This window comes from Hemicordylus capensis, chromosome 5 (assembly GCF_027244095.1).
Source record: "Hemicordylus capensis ecotype Gifberg chromosome 5, rHemCap1.1.pri, whole genome shotgun sequence".
In the NCBI taxonomy this organism is placed as follows: domain Eukaryota; kingdom Metazoa; phylum Chordata; class Lepidosauria; order Squamata; family Cordylidae; genus Hemicordylus; species Hemicordylus capensis.
In genome coordinates this window covers 23,861,995-23,878,947 of record NC_069661.1, presented here as the reverse complement: position 1 = coordinate 23,878,947, position 16,953 = coordinate 23,861,995, and the positions used below count along the sequence as shown (strand labels likewise).

Sequence of the window (16,953 nt, the reverse complement as noted above, 5' to 3'; positions counted from 1 at the left end):
CACTGCTGCAACACCAGCTCTGGAGAGATAGGAGAAAACGTAGGCCTCACTCGATTAAAAACAATTAAAGCTTTCAGATGGAGCTCTGAAGCTGACAATAACTCAGTGTATAGTTTTACACACACACACACTGCCTGGCATCTATAATTGCTAGTAAGGAGCTGGCAAGTTGAAGGACATCCAACTGATTCATCATCATCCCATTGCTGACTACAAGTGTTACAAAGATGTGTTACTTCTTTCCATAAGCTTGGCCGTCCATTAACCAATTAAAATAAAGGTATAAAATAGCTTTGTGCCAAATTATTATACAGGGGCAAGGCACAGGAGAACAGTTTGTAAATAGTAAATTAAAAAACCCAACAACAGTAAGATGGCCATTATGTTCTCTTCCTCCATCTGTCACTGGTAAGACATAGGTGCTGTGGGCTAATTAAATGTTAATGAAATCTAAATAATCTGCTGGTCCCGAAGCATTAGCCAAGTCATAGTAACTGCTGAACAGCTGCTGCTGTTTGACAAAACCACTTCAGTCAGCACCTTCAGCTATGTCTCAAGATCCCTTTCTGGCAGAGCTGAATGAAATAATGATATTTGTGCATAACTGATTTCACCTGTAATTATTTTTGCTTTTAGTCACAGGTTAAAGGTCAAAGTCATGGTGAAAAAGGAAGAGCTTTGACAAAACTAGTATGCTAGATGTGTGAAAAACTTTAAATGGCCCTCTTAAAAACAAACCAACAACTATTACTACTACATAGCATATTTTGGTAGAATTCCACTGATTGACATTAGAGGGATGCCAGTGAAATTCTCCCAAGATAAACTCATAAAAGTATTTCAGGGGTAGGTTAAAGCCCACCTCCTATGAAAGGTGAAGATTGTGAGCTCTTGAATTCTTCTCTCCTTGATTAACAAGTGAGCAGATAAAAATGATTGATTCCCTCATTTCAAAGGATGTTCTGGGGGGAAATGTGGTGCACAGCCTCAGAGTATGCAGGGCATGGCAGCAGGAGAGGGAGGTTCCCACATAAATTCCCATCTCCTCATGCGGGAGCTCCACCTCCTGCTAGATCTGCAGCATTTGTCAGGGATTATATAATACCCAGGCTGATCATGTGGAGTGGGAAAGAAGATTCTGAAGGCCAAGAAGTTCATTGAGACACCAGATTTCCACCTATCTCTTTTCTCCCTCCTATGGCAGTTGTGAGGACAGAAGTAGAGGCTGAGGAGTGACAGGGATGAGACAAGCATAAAGATGATTCAGTCTCCCCAATCCCCCACATACCCACTGCTGTTGTGGTCATGACAGGGTTAGGCAGGCAGAGCCAGTGAGACACATGAGGGATCCACAACCATCTATCTAGTCTTTCCCTTCAGGGCTTTACATTTTGAAGTGTATACCACTTCAGATAAATTGTGACATGCATACCTGAAGCATACCTGTAAAATGTGACTATGGTACATATTAACATACAGGCAGACTTGTCAGTGCCTGGATTGCCTGTATACCCTATCGAGTGCAGTCACAGTGGTAAATGCATGTTTGGTGTTATGTAATCTGCAATGTGTGCAATGTCTTGTTATACACTAAGCCCTAAACAGCTCAGGACCAGTCTAGCTGAAGAAGCACTTTCTCTGATATGTTGCTGGGCTGTTGTCTAAGATTATCTTAAGTGGCTCTCCTCTTGGTGCCACTGCCTACAATGGGTGGCAACCAGAGAGAGAGCGAGAGCTGAGAGCCATCTTAGTAGTGGGCCCCCATCTTCTCGCTAGAGAGATCCATCCAGAAACTTCGATATACACCCAAGTACCAGATGAAAGTATTTCTCTTCTGGCAAGCCTTTAATTTGTAATTGCTGGTTCACCTGACTTCTGTTTCAACTGTGTTTATAGATTGTATTTTTAATTTATTGTTTTATAGTTTGGTTTTACTGGTTTTCTGTAAACCACTTTGAGAACTTTTTTTGAAAAGCAGTATGTAAATATTCATAGTAGTAGTAGTAGTAGTAAATAGAAAGAATGGCTATCAATTTCACAGATTTTCCATCAGTGAAAAACACATCGTAAAGTACTAAAACTGCTTTATACAATTAAGTAAGTTAGTTTTTAACCTAGTGCCTGCTACTATTAACGCGCATGTAAAGGCAGAGTGAACATTCTAGCACGCTTATTTGGAAATGAGGTTTCTTGCAAATCCTTGAAACTACCATTGGATTTATGCCAGGCTGTAATACCTAAAACGTGGAACAGCATCAGAGATTATCTTTCAAGACTGTCTTTGCTGTGTAAAGGTCATTTGAAGCTAAATATACCATTATCCTAAAAACACAAAGAACAAATTTATTAACCTGATGCCTAATGCTTAGTCTATGAGAAAATACAGCAAAAGACACTGAAGAATTAAATAATCAAATATGCCAGCCACATCCATGCATTTCAAATTTACACAGGCAAAATTAAAAACGGTACAATATTACAAAGAGAGAGTGTCAAAATCAATTATAAACTTCGGTTTCTTTGCTGTTCCTCTGTCATGGGATTTGTTGCTTCCAAAGGAAATCATGGCAAATGGAAGCAACAGCTTTCATTTATTGTACATGAATAAAAAGTACAATAAATGCAGCAGTTCATTATGTGTAAAATCACATTTTGCCAAGTGGGAATTTTACAAGTACTTAGTTTTGTGCATTTGATAAATCTACTGTTATACATTCAGAATCATGTCAGGCATTTCTATTTTTGAATCTTCAATTAATTACTGCCTGAAACTGATTTATAAATGGAAATTGTATTAAAAAGTGACTGTTTTAGTAGTAGTCGTCAGCTGAAATGCCAACCAACCTCACCACTATGTTCACAGGATGCAAACTTAGGAGGTGGCATTTCAGCAATTTTGGAATCAGAGGCATGAACAGAGGTGAAGTGTGGGGTAAACCTACCAGTGGAGAAAATCAAATTTTCAGCTGCTGGTGGGTGCCATTTTTACCCCACGGGCCTCCAGAGTGAAAGCAGGAAGCATTGCTTTGTGGACACCACATGAGGGTGTGAAATCATAATGAAGCCAACACAGAGTGATGGCAATGCTTCTGGTCCTCACCTTGGACTTTTCTAGAAAATAAATTGGCATGCACTAGAAATCAATGTGATTGCTATCACCAGCTGGACCACAAAAAACGATAGCAGTGATAGCAAAAAAGATGAGTGTGGACGGTTACTTTTTCAACACAGGATCAAGGACAGCCACTGGAGGATGTGTCAGAGTCTGAAGCTGGGGCCAGCAGAAAGGGAAAATACTAGGAACTTGGGCAGGAAGTAAACATAGGAAACATAGGAAACATACGAAACTGCCATATACTGAGTCAGACCATTGGTCTATCTAGCTCAGTATTGTCTTCACAGACTGGCAGCGGCTTCTCCAGGGTTGCAGGCAGAAATCTCTCTCAGCCCTATCTTGGAGAAGCCAGAGAGGGAACTTGAAACCTTATGCTCTTCCCAGAGCGGCTTCATCCCCTGGGGGGAATATCTAGCAGTGCTCACACATCAAGTCTCCCATTCATATGCAACCAGGGCAGACCCTGCTTAGCTATGGGGACAAGTCATGCTTGCTACCACAAGACCTGTCAATCCTGAAATCAAAGGTGAAAGCCAAGCAGAAAAACCAGGAACCAGGGTCAGAAGACGTAACACCGTCAAGTTCTGTGTGGCAGCGTGCAAGATCCATCAGGCCATGACGACCAGGCCTTTCCCTCGCATCAGCTCTGTACAGCTTTGAACTGCTGTCTATACCACTAACTTCTACCGTGTTTCCCCGAAAATAAGACACAGTCTTATATTTACTTTTCCTCAAGGAGACACACTATGGCTTATTTTCAGGGGATGTCTTATTTTTATTAAGTGTGGTACAACAATCTACATTTATTCAATTAGAGTTAAGTCATCTTCTTCTGGAACATCATCATAACTCTCACATGATCCATATAAGAACCACAGACTGTTGCTGGTCAGTGTTGGGGAGCAGCAGCTTTACTGGTGTGTGTGTGGGGTGAGAGAGACCCACAGACTGTTGCTGGTCAGTGTTGGGAAGCAGCAGCTTTACTGGTGTGTGTGTGGGGTGAGAGAGACCCACAGACAGGGGCGTAACGATACCGGTAGGGGTGGCAGGCTGCAAGCTGAGGCATACGGTAGAGGGAAGTACGGTAAAAATCTCCTCAGAAAATCTCCTCCTCAAAAATCTCCCCTCCTCCTGGCGGTGGCGGGCAGCAGCGAGAGTAAGCGCGGCAGTAGCGGGAGGCGGTGAGAGTACACCGGGAAGCGACGCTGGGCCAGACGGCAGGCCTCGGCGTCGCTCTGCGCACTCCCGCCCGCCACCACCGTGCTTACCGTACCGGTACTCTCGCTGCCGTGGCGAGAGTACCGGTACGGTAAGCATGGCGGTGGCGGGTGGGAGTGCGCAGAGCAACGCCGAGGCCTGCCGTCTGGCCCGGCGTCGCTTCCCGGCATACTCTCGCCGCTGCCCGCCGCCGCCAGGAGGAGAGGAGATTTTTGAGGAGGAGATTTTCTGAGGAGATTTTTACCGTACTTCCCTCTACTGTATGCCTCAGCTTGCAGCCTGCCACCCCTACCGGTATCGTTACGCCCCTGTCTGTGGGTCTCTCTCACCCCACACAAACACCAGGGGGATAGGGGAAAAGCTTCAGCAAGCAGCCTGCTACTGAGCCAGGAGAGATCACCACTATGTCTTATTTTCGGGGTATGGCTTATATTACACAACTGCTTAGAAATCCTTCTACGGCTTATTTTATGGGTATGTCTTATTTTCGGGGAAACACAGTAGTGCACTGTTTTAGTCACTGCTTTTTTCAGTATGTATAAAATTCAGAATTTTAGTGATTTCATAGCTCCCCCCTTTCAAGGGTAGCAGTTTTAAAATATCATATAATGTAGCTTTTGATAGCTTTAATAGCTTTTATTAGATAATTTTAAAGTATCATAGTTTTATGGTTCCATATGTAGTGATTTAAACTGATTTCATTATTTATTTATTTACTTATTTACTTATTTATTTATTTATTTAAATTTTCTTATCTACTGCCTCCTCCAAAGACTCTAGCTGGTGAACAACAACAATACCAATAACAATTTTTTTAAAAAACACCAGCATATGTTTTAATAGTAGTTTTATAGTTTGATCTATAATTTTAGAGTAGACTCTTTTTTTAGTAAATATGGTTTATAACAATTAGTATAATTAGTATTTTTATAATAATTTAAATGTAACGTGGTGACCATACTGCATTGCAATTGCCTTTAAACTTCTGTACTATCTTATGCTGGTCTTGGACCGTAAAAAAGATAATTCTTAATTGTTGTTGGATCAGAAGACAAGCCATAAAACTGAGTAGATTAACAAAAACCAAGCATGAAAGAGAAGCAAGAAGTCAGAGCCAAAGCCAGGAGTCCAGTCAAGCATGGTCAAGGAACATGAAATGCACAAGGACCAAGGAGACCTTGAAGCTTCCTGAGCCCAGACAGAAAGTCTTTACATCTTTCCTGTCCTAGAAAGTTCCAAAGGAGCCCAAGCTTGGCTCTGCAGGATCAATCCAGAGCCTGAAAACTCCAGGCTTGGCCAGAGTACTGTACTTTAGTAGTGCCTTGCACCTTTGAATTGCACTTAGAAAGAAACCAGAAGCCAAATAGACTTCCAAAATTGGTGCAAATAGATTCAGATTGGCAAATCCTGATTAATAACCTAGCTGTTGTATTTGGGACCAGCTGAAGTTTCCAAATGATCTCAAAGAGAGTCCCATGCATAATACACTACAGAAGCACTCTCACAGGCATTTAAAACAGATCTACAGGTATTTAACCTCTTGACTTTTGTATTATTTTATTGGTTGCCATATTCTTAATTGCTGTTTTAATTATTTTATGCATTGGTAGGAGATGTGCATTGCCTTGGGTGATGTTCAAGAAGAAAGCCGATTACTACATTTTGTATTTAATTATACAAATAAATCAATATTTTCTTAGAGCTCAAACCAACCATTTTTGTCCATCAACACAGACCTTCTTGACCACAGAGATCCTCAGTATCCTCCTACACAAATACTACTTATCTATTGAGCTCAGAATCCCAGTTTTTGGCAGCATTACTATGCTCTCCCCCCTGCCAAACACTGGAATCAAAACAAACATCAGCTGCTATAGAGGCAGAGATTACAGTATATAAAAAGCTAATTGACTGTTCTGAAGGAGGATCACACTACTCTGTAAAAGTATAGGGTTGTTTTTTTAAAAGAAGAACTGAACGCTTTTCTGCAGGGGCGTAACGATGGGGGGGGGGCAGGCAGGGCACGTGCCCTGGCGCCACTTGCTAGGGGGCGCCAAAAAGTGCCCCCGCCGATCCCCAAAAGTTTACCGAAATTTTTTTCTTGCTTGAATTGCCGTCGCTGCCACACAGACCGACCGAGCAGGCAGCAGCCAACCGCACCAGCCGCCTCTAGAGAAGCCCGGTGGGCGGCTGCCGCGAGCAGCAGGAAGCGGGGGAAAGGGAGGGCGCCGGGTGGCTCTGCGCGGCTGGATCAGGACCGGGTTGTTCGCCTTCGCCTCCCTCTGCCTTCCCACTCGCCCTGCCCACCGCTCCGAGGGCGCCCCGTGTGTGCAACTGCTCAGCCGCCACGACGGATGTTTCGGGGGCATTCTTTCGGCCAGGAACCCAGGCAGCAGCAGCTCTGCCTCGAATCCACCGCGAGCGGAGGAACTAGGAAGCGCCTCTCCTCGCTCTCGCTGCTGCAGCAGCGCTCAACGTGGGATTTCTCGTCCGTGGGCAGCAGCAGCGACAGCGGTGGCGGCCTCTCCCGCCACCGGAGATTAGAAAATGGCTCCCCACTGCTGCCGCCAACTTGGAAACAGCCGCACGGTCGGGCTGTCCCTCTGGCCTGCCTTGCTCTCTGCGCCTCCTCCTCCCTCCCTCCCTCCCCCGCACGGCGCTTCTCGCTCTCCCTGCAGCCCACCGCCAGCTCTCCGCTCCCCTGCCCCGACTTTACTCCAGGCAGCACAGCAAGGAAGTGGGGCAAGTTCTCTCCTCCAGAGTATGGGGACCAGGATTAGAACTCCAGCAAGGAAGAGGTCTTGAGTGAGAGCAGAAGGAGGGCCAGAAGAGGGAACCCCTCTGACGCAAGACCCATTCCAAGCAGGCTACCACCGAAGAAGGGTTGAATAGCCACCCAGTCTTGCCGCCTCTTCGATGCAGCTGTGCTGTCATGGCAATGGCCCGAGTTGCAAGGACGTCTGGGCTTTTCCTTTATATACATATATTTAAAAAACACCACCTTGGCGGCGGTAGGGGGGGTGTTTCTTTGAATTGCGGGCAACATTGCATGCAGAGTGGGAGGGCGTGTGGGACCAAGTGACCGGCGGCTGGGCTGGTTTTGCCTTGGGCAGACCGACAAAGTGCTACGTATTGTCAATCTAGGGAGGGTGGAGGGATTGCAAGTCGCCCTCCTCTTCTGGAAGAGCTTTTATTGCTTTTTGAGGTCCCGTCTTCAATGGCCTCCCCCCTCCCCCTGCCCTTGCCTTTTGTTTTTGTTCAATAAATTGTTTTAAAAACTTGTTTTCTACTTGCTGCTTCCTCGGTGTCTTAGTATTGCAAGTAACCTGCGCCGGTCGGTGTTGGGGAAGGGGGAGGCGTGGGAGGTGCGCACAAGGGGGCGGGGCGGGTGGGGGACTGCTGCGCCGAGGACCAGGTCGAGGGAGCTGCGGTTGCCTGGGGCAGGACGCCACCACTCTGCCCCCGCTCTCCTGGTCGCCTGGAGTTCTTTAAAGGTGGGTGGGTGTCGCTGCTGCCTGCTGTGGCCTCCCCGAGACAAGGGTCGAGCAAGGAAGCACCAGGCTGCCCTCTTTCCGCTCCGCTTCCATCGAAACCAGGTTGCAAGTTGGGGGGTTCACTTCATTACAAAACGGGGGCAGGGCCCTCTTTCAACCAGCCATGGAGACCATCTCCCTCCGCCAGCCAGACACAAACGCGCTGGTCGGGACTCGGGAGAGAGGAATGGGGCAGGCGGGCGGAGCTACCAGGCAGCAGGCAAAAGATTCCGTCCGTCCACGGATGGGCGTGCGCCCGTGGCTCATGCATGCCCCAAGGCAACAAGCTAATAACAGCAGTCACTCACTCCCCGCCCCGCAGTCGCGCATGCGTGTGTGTCCTCCTCCTCCCAGCTCGCTGCCTGCACGTTGCAGAAGGAAGGAGGCCAACTTCGAGCTCCGGACACCGAGCTGCTCAACATCTACGCCTAGGTGAGCAGCCAACTAGCCTACATGATTTATGACTGAAAACCAGTGGTCTGAAAAAGAGGTACCGTCCCCCCCACCGCCCAAGAGCCTCTGGCAGAAAGTTTTAAATTGGCGAGCTCAGAGCCATCGTCCATATTGAGCAGAATAAAATGGCAGAAGAGAACTGTATCCCTTAAAAAAGAAGTGCTAGTTTTCTCCATGGAGGAAGTGGAGGGGGTTGTCTTGTTGTTTTTTGTTTCTTAAAAAACACATGCAAAAGCATTTGTAAAAAATCCAGAGCCCACACCTACGGTTTGAAATGGTAGCATCCTGAAATTGTGTAATAATGCGTAGCCGGGGCAGGAACTTGTTTTCTTCTGCCTGGGAACCAGCTTCCTGGAAAGTCCCACAAACCAGTTTTATCACCCCAAATTTTTCCAAGCAAAGTGGCTCCGAGGTGGGATTGCAAAAGGAAAATCACGCAGTGCAAGCCAGGACAGAGAACGACTTGTGGCTCCACTTGCATTGTGTGAGTTTCCTTTTGCAATCCCACCTCGGAGCCACTCGAGGTGGGATTGCAAAAGAAAACTAGTAGTACTAGTACACAAGATCTTTGCAGCTCTGCAAATAATTACAACTTCTGGATCATCTCTTAGCATCTGGGGTGGGTGGGATTTTCTGAAACATGTGTGTCAGTCAGATGTATGTTTGGGGGGGCGGGGGGGCGCAATTTCAGTGCTTGCCCTAGGCGCCGTTTTCCCTAGTTACGCCTCTGCTTTTCTGACTGCTGGGTAAAGGGCCTTAATTCTAACATTATTATTTTTAAAATAAGTTTATACCGCCTGATACGTACATCTCAAGGCGGTGTACAAGGTTTAAAATATTAAAAAATCAACAACGGTTAAAATATTACAACGGCAGCATTACTATGCTCTCCCACCCACCCCCACTCCTAAACACTGGAATCAAAACAAACATCAGCTGCTATAGAGGCAGAGATTAAAGTATATAAAAAGCTCATTGACAGTTCTGAAGGAGGATCACACTACTTTGTAAAAGTATAGGGTTGTTTTTTTAAAAAAGAAGAACTGGACACTTTTCTGACTGCTGGGTAAAGGGCCCTAATTCTAAAATTATTATTTTTAAAATATTTTTATACCACCTGATATGTACATCTCTAGGCGGTGTGCAAGGTTTAAAATATTAAAAACTCAACAACGGTTAAAATACACAAGACACAATAAAAACAATAGTATAAAACAGTTATTAAAACAAATTATTAAAATTATTAAAGTTAATTCTAGTTAAAAGCTTGCAAGAACAGGAGTGTCTTATTAATAAAACTGCAGCATCAAACATCTCAGCCCAGACATACTAAAAACATGAGTGCCAGTATATTATGTCAATATCAAACGCTTTCAATGTATCCTAACCCACCTACCTCTATGTCAGAACTGCTCAACTTAGGCCACCCAGCTGTTTTTGGACTACAACTCCCATAATTCTCAGCCACAGCAGCCAATAGCCAGGGATTATGGGAATTGTAGGCCAACATCTGCAGGAGGGCCAGAGTTGAGCAGGCCTGCTCTATGTCCTCCCCTCCACACACACAAAATCAAGACATGTAAAGAAGTGCCTGATAGCATATATCTTTTGGACAGAATCATGTTCCTTTTGCATAATTTTCCTATAGATTCTCTTAAGACTTAAGTGATGCAGCTATAGCCTAACAAGGATTTTTTTTTTTTAAATGCACCTTTCCCTTCTTTTGAATGGCAACAGCACATGCAGAATAATTTTGAATTTCACTGTGCCTTCTACAAGTACAATAAGACATTACAACTTCTTTAACATATTTGCTGTGATTGCAACAATCCTTTACTCATCACAGTGAAATCCAACAGAAATCCAGAACACAGTTGAATATTTCTCAGGGGCTTGTATGATGGGATACATTGCAGTACATTTAACTAGAACGAATAGAACTTCTTCACCAACATGGAGTAAAGTGAGTGACTGTGTAATAGCAGCTACGTTAAAGTTCCCTGAACATACCCTTTAGAGTCAGGATGGACAAAAGGCAGAACAGGATCTACTGGTAGATCTCTGTTGACCTGCAGTAGATAAGCAAGGATTGCTCAACGAACACCACCACCACCTTTACTTTCCTGATCCATGGGAAAGTTCTACATAACTGAGCCTCAGTTTTCCTCACCTGTAAAGCCAAACATTATATTTGAGTGCTGACATATAGGAACATGCTTATATCAACATCACTCTATCTATGCTGTTGTTCCTTGGAAACTTCAAAAGGGAGGGGGGCATCTTAACTAATGGAGTGCTGGTGAGATGCACTGGTGCTGTGGATGAGATCAACTAACTCAGCACAGACACTCACACAGATGGGGGAGTGAATTCTGATTATCTCCCCTTATCCCAGAAGCCCTCTACGTCAATCTGACAATATGTCACTGAAGGTCATGCATCCCTTGGGAACATATTTTTGGGTGACAAAGGACAAGGGAAGATTGTTGAAATCCTCACCATGAGTGCCATTAGTCTGAAACTTGTCCGCACAGACAGTGCATCTCATGGAGCCACAGCACTTCACTGGTTAGGATGCCGGCCATTATCTGCCATGGCTGGTCTCCTGCTAATCACCTTTCTCAGCCTCGGTGTTCCACACCAGTCACAACAGGAATATTAATAGTTCACCTTTGTTCAGATGTTTGTACAATTCTGCTGGCTAGTTTTAGAATTGTGTGTTAGAATTCTTGGTTGGTAGTAACTCATATGTGGATGAAGGTTATCCCAGTGAATTGCTAATGGGCTTTGTGCCCTAATGGTTGTCAGACTCCCAGGGGACGAGGTGGGCTCCCAGCCCTTCTTGAACTCCAAAATAACTGGAGCACCCCCAAAAAGGTCAGCCTCAGGAACAGCCAGAGGGGTAGGTTAGCTTGTCACCCGAGTCCTCCTCCTGGCATGCTGCATTCAGCCAGTTTCCTCTCCTGGAGAATTCCTGGCTCCCATACTCAGAAGCAGCTCCTCCTCATCAGCTGCCTTGTCTTTAAATGCCCCAGTGCAGAGCTGACAGGGCTTCAAGCCTACTTCCAGCCCCGCCCCCTTCCTGACCTTGCTCTCCGTTTCCTGCCACACCCAACCTAGCTGTCTCCCTAGAGCTGTCCCTGCAGCTCTCCCTGCCTTGCCCTCTCAACCCCGCTGGGATCCAACCAGCCTCATCCCCACTGCCCCCTAAAGGGAACGAAAACCTCAGAGGAGGGATGTCATGCCCTTCTCCAGACTCCACAGGGCCACCCAAGCAACATGGCATCCCGACAATGGTCTATTTTGCACTTAGCTCCAATCAGTGGACCTCAAGTTTCTTGTAAAAAACAAAGTAGGGCCTGCAAGCCTGAAGTTTACCTGCCCCTGTTGTAATGCTGCAGACACGGATGTGTGTCTGTTGAAGAAGTTCGTCACTAGAGGTTATCAGACATAAGTTGGGTAGTCATCTGTCAGGTCTGCTGTAGCCAGTAGCAGCCAGTGAGGGGCGGCAAGAGGCATCTTTAAGAGCAAAGGAATTGGTGCTTACCTCTGCTCTCGCCACACCTGAATGCTATTTGGAGAAGCAGCGTGCTGTCCAGCACCCCCTGTGGCAGGGGATCTCCACCTGGCCATGGATGGAGAATCGCCTCCGTGAAAGCCAGGTGAGTGGTGGAGGCAATCCCCCACCGCAGGGGGTGCTGGGTGGCATACTGCTTCTCCAAGCAGCATTCAGGTGCATCAAGAGTGGAGGTAAGCCCCAATTCTTTTACTCTTAAAGGTCGCTCTCGCTGCCCCTCCACCAGCACCCTCACTGGCCACTACTGGCTGTAGCAGTTTCCTGTACTAAGTAGGGGGTGGGTCTAGAACACCTCCAAGGTTCCTTCCAACTTCAACATTCAGAGTCTATCATTCTGTAGCAGCTATTGCACAGCAACTAGTACTTATCCCTCAATGTACCCCATGATAAAAGTTATATGCAGGGTGGAAGGGAAAGAAGAGCATTGTCTTCTTTACCACAAAAGGAGAATCACTATCAGCGTACATGTATGAACTATGCCTCAGTCTTCAGAAGTAGCAGGTGACAGGGCCATAGCTCAGCAAAAGAGCATCTGGTTTGCATGCAGAAGGTCCTGGGTTCAATCCCTGGCATCGCCAAGTAGGGGTGCGAAGGACTCCTGCCTGAAACCTTGGAAAGCTGCTGCTAGTTAGTGTAGAAAATACTGAGCAAGATGGATCACCTAGACGAAGCTAGATGATGGATCACCAAGACTGAGCTAGATGACACAATATAAGGTGGCTTCATATGTTCACATACGCTGTCAAAAGCAGATGGATCTATGGTGAGTATAGGACAGCAAAGAGCTAGAGGCACCTTCCCAGCTCACATTTTCCTCCCCCACCACTGCCTTTCTTCTGCCTCTTGATGCACTGTGACTTTGTGATCACCTCTCTGTACTCCTTACAGAACACACACACACACTGAGAATTAGCACTCAAAAAATTGAAAGCTACAATATCTTGCACCTACGTTCCCACTACAATTACAACTGTGAAACCATCCAGCAATACTTTTATAGATGTAATGTGCCTGGAAAGAGGCAAGTGCAAAACCAAAGAGATATTGACATTTTGCTCTACTGTGCTGTTGATCCATCTGATACAAAAGCCTGCTAAGCTTTCCAGCACATCCAAACAGTAGCTACACATTTTAGAAAGAGAGCAGGTTCTGCACATTTGTCACCTGCAGAGATGTAATAAGGAAGCAAGGAAAATTTACACAAGTGTTTCTTTTCTTGGCATGGCTCTGTTCATCAACTGGCCTTTTTCAAGGACCACAATGCTAAGGCATCAATCTGAGGCTTCAAAAGCCTGAAAAATGATTAACAACAGAAAAGGGAAAATAGTTAATGTAATAAATTAACTACCTTGAGTAATGGTATTTAAGAGGGTGCTTTTTTGTCATGAAACCTTTGTCATGAAACCCTTGTAATGAAACCCCTACTAACTGGGCAAAGAGACACGTTTTTAATGTGGTGATTCTATTTATTTAGTAGGGGGAGAATAACTGGCCCTATCCACCCCCAGCACAGTAACTCCAGTGACTGTTGCTGGTGTCTATCTTATGTTTCTCTTTAGATTGTGAGCCCTTTCAGGACAGGGAGCCATCCCCCTCCCTCCCTCCCTCTCTTTCTCCCACTTTGGGAACTTTTGTTGAAAAGAGGTATATAAATATTTGTTGTTATTGCTCATTGAGATCATCTGGAGAGGTCTGGTTACAGTTGCCACCAGCTCATTTAGTGGTGACTCAGGACCTGGGCTTTGGAATGTGCTCCCTGTCCCGCCCCCCACCAAAAAAAGGCATCTCCGTCTCTGTTTGCTTTTAGCAAGACCCTGAAGGCACACCTGTTCTCTCAGGCTTTTAACTGAAATTAATTTTAAACAGTTAAGACATTTTTATCCCATGAAATTCTTTTAATTGTTTTTACTATATTTTATATTTGTTGTTTTAAACTGTATACACCGCCTAGAGATACACATATCTGGCAGTATATATATATGGTAGGTAGGTAGGTAGATAGATAGGTAGATATTATTCATCCACTTCCATCATTGTCTCTGAGCTTTCAAACAGTGGCTCGATATTACTAATGACAATAACAGGGGACACAAAAAGGAGTATATTCTGAGAAGTGAAAAACTTTATAAGATAAGCTAGCAAAAGGCTTGAATTTCCAAGCTGCTGTACAAAGAAAGAGATTGTGCAGAGCAGAGTCTGCCATTGTAGTTATCTGATCTCAGCAGCAGCAGTCACCCGCTTTATGCAACATTGCTACAGGGCAAAGTGGGGAGACAGAGCGACATGAAGGGGATCAGATGGAGGATGCCGCAAAAGCTTTTCAGCAAGCACGGTGCCAGCTATGTCAAAGTAATCCTAGCCAAGCATACACAACACATGTCCATATTGCTTTGACCCCAGTTCTGAGCAGGAGTGTGGAATTTGCTTCTGAGTGGAGAGAGTAGTTGGGCTGAAGTAGCCAGGCCCAGGCCCAGCCTTAAGTACTGACAGCAAATTGGAGTCTGAGCCTGTCACTAGGAGATCCCAGAAGCAGGAACCCCCAAAGTGGCCTTGAGCCCCCTCCTCCCCATGTCTGAACCCCCTCCTCCCCGCACAAACTATTATCTTGCATGCTACATACCTTGTGCGGGAATGGGACAACTCTCTGCAACCAACTCACTGTGGGACACAACACGGCTGGCTCACTGCAGGGACAACTCAATGCGAACAGAGGAGGAGTGCTAGACTCTTGGCCAGAGGACTGCCCTTTTAAATCCCTCTGCTCTCCATGTAAGGAGATGGAGCCTGGGTGGGACAGTTTGAGAGTGATGCATTCCACCTCTGGCCCTTGTAGGAGCAAGTTGCTTACAGGGAGCTCTCCAGGGTTCGGCAGGTTTGGCTGCCTTGCCTTGTGTTCCTGATTTATGGACAGGAGCTTTAAAATAAAGGATTGATTGGTGGTGATAATGGCAACAAATGATGAAGCATTCATAACACTGCATATATTTACTCATTATTTCTCAGGCTGTAAACTGCCCTGAGCCATTTTTGGAAGGGTGGTATAGAAATTGAATGAATGAATGAAGGACAAGTTGAAAGATTCCTTGGCTGTCATTGGCTGAGCAGATTATCAGAATCTCTGGCTACAATTGCTTGGGTTGCTCAGATTCTAGAGAGCCACAGAACTGACAGAAAGGTTTACGAAAAGTTTAGTCATAGGAAAGAAGTCAGTAGTGATTTTCAGGAAAGTGGGACAGGCAAGGAAAGCAGAGGGGTCTAACAAGAATGGACTGGAAGATGGCGTGATCCAGAAGAACTGGAGAAAAAGCAAGAATGAGGAATCTAGTGGCTGGGGGGAGGAAAATTAGAAGACAGTGGGCAGCAGACAGAAGTACACAAGACCAAGAACTGCAGAGACAAAGAGGGCTGCTCATATATTGATTTAAAATAGCTAGCCAAATCCTAGCTGAAAATCTATTTTATGCTTGAAATATGAAATATGTAGTGTATTCAGTGGGAGAGCAGCTATCATGCAGAACAGGGAAATGGACCTGCCCTGTTTGCCACAAGTAGCTGTAAGCTAATACAGCACCAGCTATTCAGTATGCAGTCACAGCTATATCTGGAAATTAGGTACCATATAATTTGAATTTGCATCCTTTCTGCTACAGACTCCATTTCACTTCTTTAACTGGAGTTATACATTTGCATTCTTTAAAGTGACACTTTAAGGTATTTCTAATGTGCAAGTCATCCCTAAGCACGTAAGATGCCAAATGGGGGCTGTTGATTATTTGTCATAATGGAGGCACACAAAAGATAAAATGAGTGTATAATGACAGGCCTACCATCCACAAAATACGTCAAAGGGAAAAATTGTCCCTTAGAAATGCTGTTCTGCCACTTTCTTTTCTGCTTTACAAAGGAAAATGTAGAAAAAAACTGAAGCACACATTTGCTGACTGAATCTCAGGAGAAATTCTACAAAATAATTGTTATTCTCATCCCTTGCTTACTGCCATGGGCACAGGGCATTATTTTATACATTTAATTACAGATTCCCATTACAATAACAATGGCAGCGTTATCATTACCAGGAACACTTTTTTATACAAGTCGGAAGACAAAAAATAGATCTTCAATCTATGAAGCCAAATTTCTCACAGAAAAGAATAGGAACATAAATCCATTTAGACAGATAGTGTAAACGTTAATTGATTTGGCCTACGACTCCCAGCACAATTACACATTGGACCAAATAAAAATCAGTCATGAATACAACCTCTATCCTGCATCAGGCCAAATGGTAAATAATAACTGAATGTCATTCTAGAGCCACTGCTACCAGGGAGGGATCTAAGAACTTGAGAGTCCTGTAGGAACAAACCAGAGATCCATTTAACTGAACATCCTGGTTCCCACTGTGTCAAACTGTATGTATGTATGTATGTACGTATGTATGTATGTGAAAAATATGTTTATCTCACCCTTCCAATAGTGTCAGGGATCATCCCAAGGATCCAACTGAACTCAAAAAGAATTTGGTCACCTCAAGACCAAGGAAGTCTAAGAGAATTAGGGTTGGGGTGGCTATAGCTCCAGCTGGAGACCCTGAACTCCTCTTAGAGCAGGGTCCAGAGGAAGACACTCTCCCAGAAGCATTCTGGGACTTACCTTCTCTTTCCTCAGAATCACCTGCAGACACAACAGGATCCTTCACCTTGATCCAGGAGGGGAACATTGGGGCACCACCCATCCTAACCCCAGATAACCCTTCAAGGGATACTCCCTGCTCTGCCCCTGCCTCCACTTCTCTTGATCCAACCAGAACCCAGCGATCAGTCACAACCCCTTGGGCTCATTGAGACCCTCGGTCTGACTCCCCAAGGTGCCATTATATCCAGGCCCACATGGCCCTGATCCAGCACTGCAGAATCACACACCTCGTTGCCAGGAGACTGGGAGCTAATGGGTCTCCTCAAGAGGAAGAGCAGCACCCAGATTCCTAATGAGTAGGGTTTGTTTGGATCCAGTCTCTAGGGAACAGGCATGGCTCTTTCCTAGAGTATTTAAGTTGC

The 16,953-nt window shown here is 45.3% G+C and overlaps 2 protein-coding genes across 6 annotated transcripts in view; one reads left to right on the top strand and one right to left on the bottom strand.

The window, feature by feature from the left end:
* The window catches only part of CCSER1 (coiled-coil serine rich protein 1), a 1,155,632-nt gene that overhangs the window by 781,577 nt on the left and 357,102 nt on the right, over window positions 1–16,953 (bottom strand). The gene's annotated exons all lie outside the window — the stretch shown is intronic.
* LOC128326217 (uncharacterized) lies at window positions 4,550–7,622 on the top strand. 2 transcript variants are annotated; one of them, XM_053252664.1, is made up of 2 exons: window positions 4,550–4,753; window positions 6,464–7,622. In XM_053252664.1, the coding sequence occupies exons 1-2, from the start codon at window positions 4,738–4,740 to the stop codon at window positions 7,111–7,113; spliced, it is 666 nt and encodes a 221-aa protein (XP_053108639.1). In that variant the 5' UTR covers window positions 4,550–4,737; the 3' UTR covers window positions 7,114–7,622. The 2 variants fall into 2 exon arrangements, with proteins under 2 accessions (XP_053108639.1, XP_053108638.1); XM_053252663.1 differs by having other exon boundaries at window positions 4,550–4,807.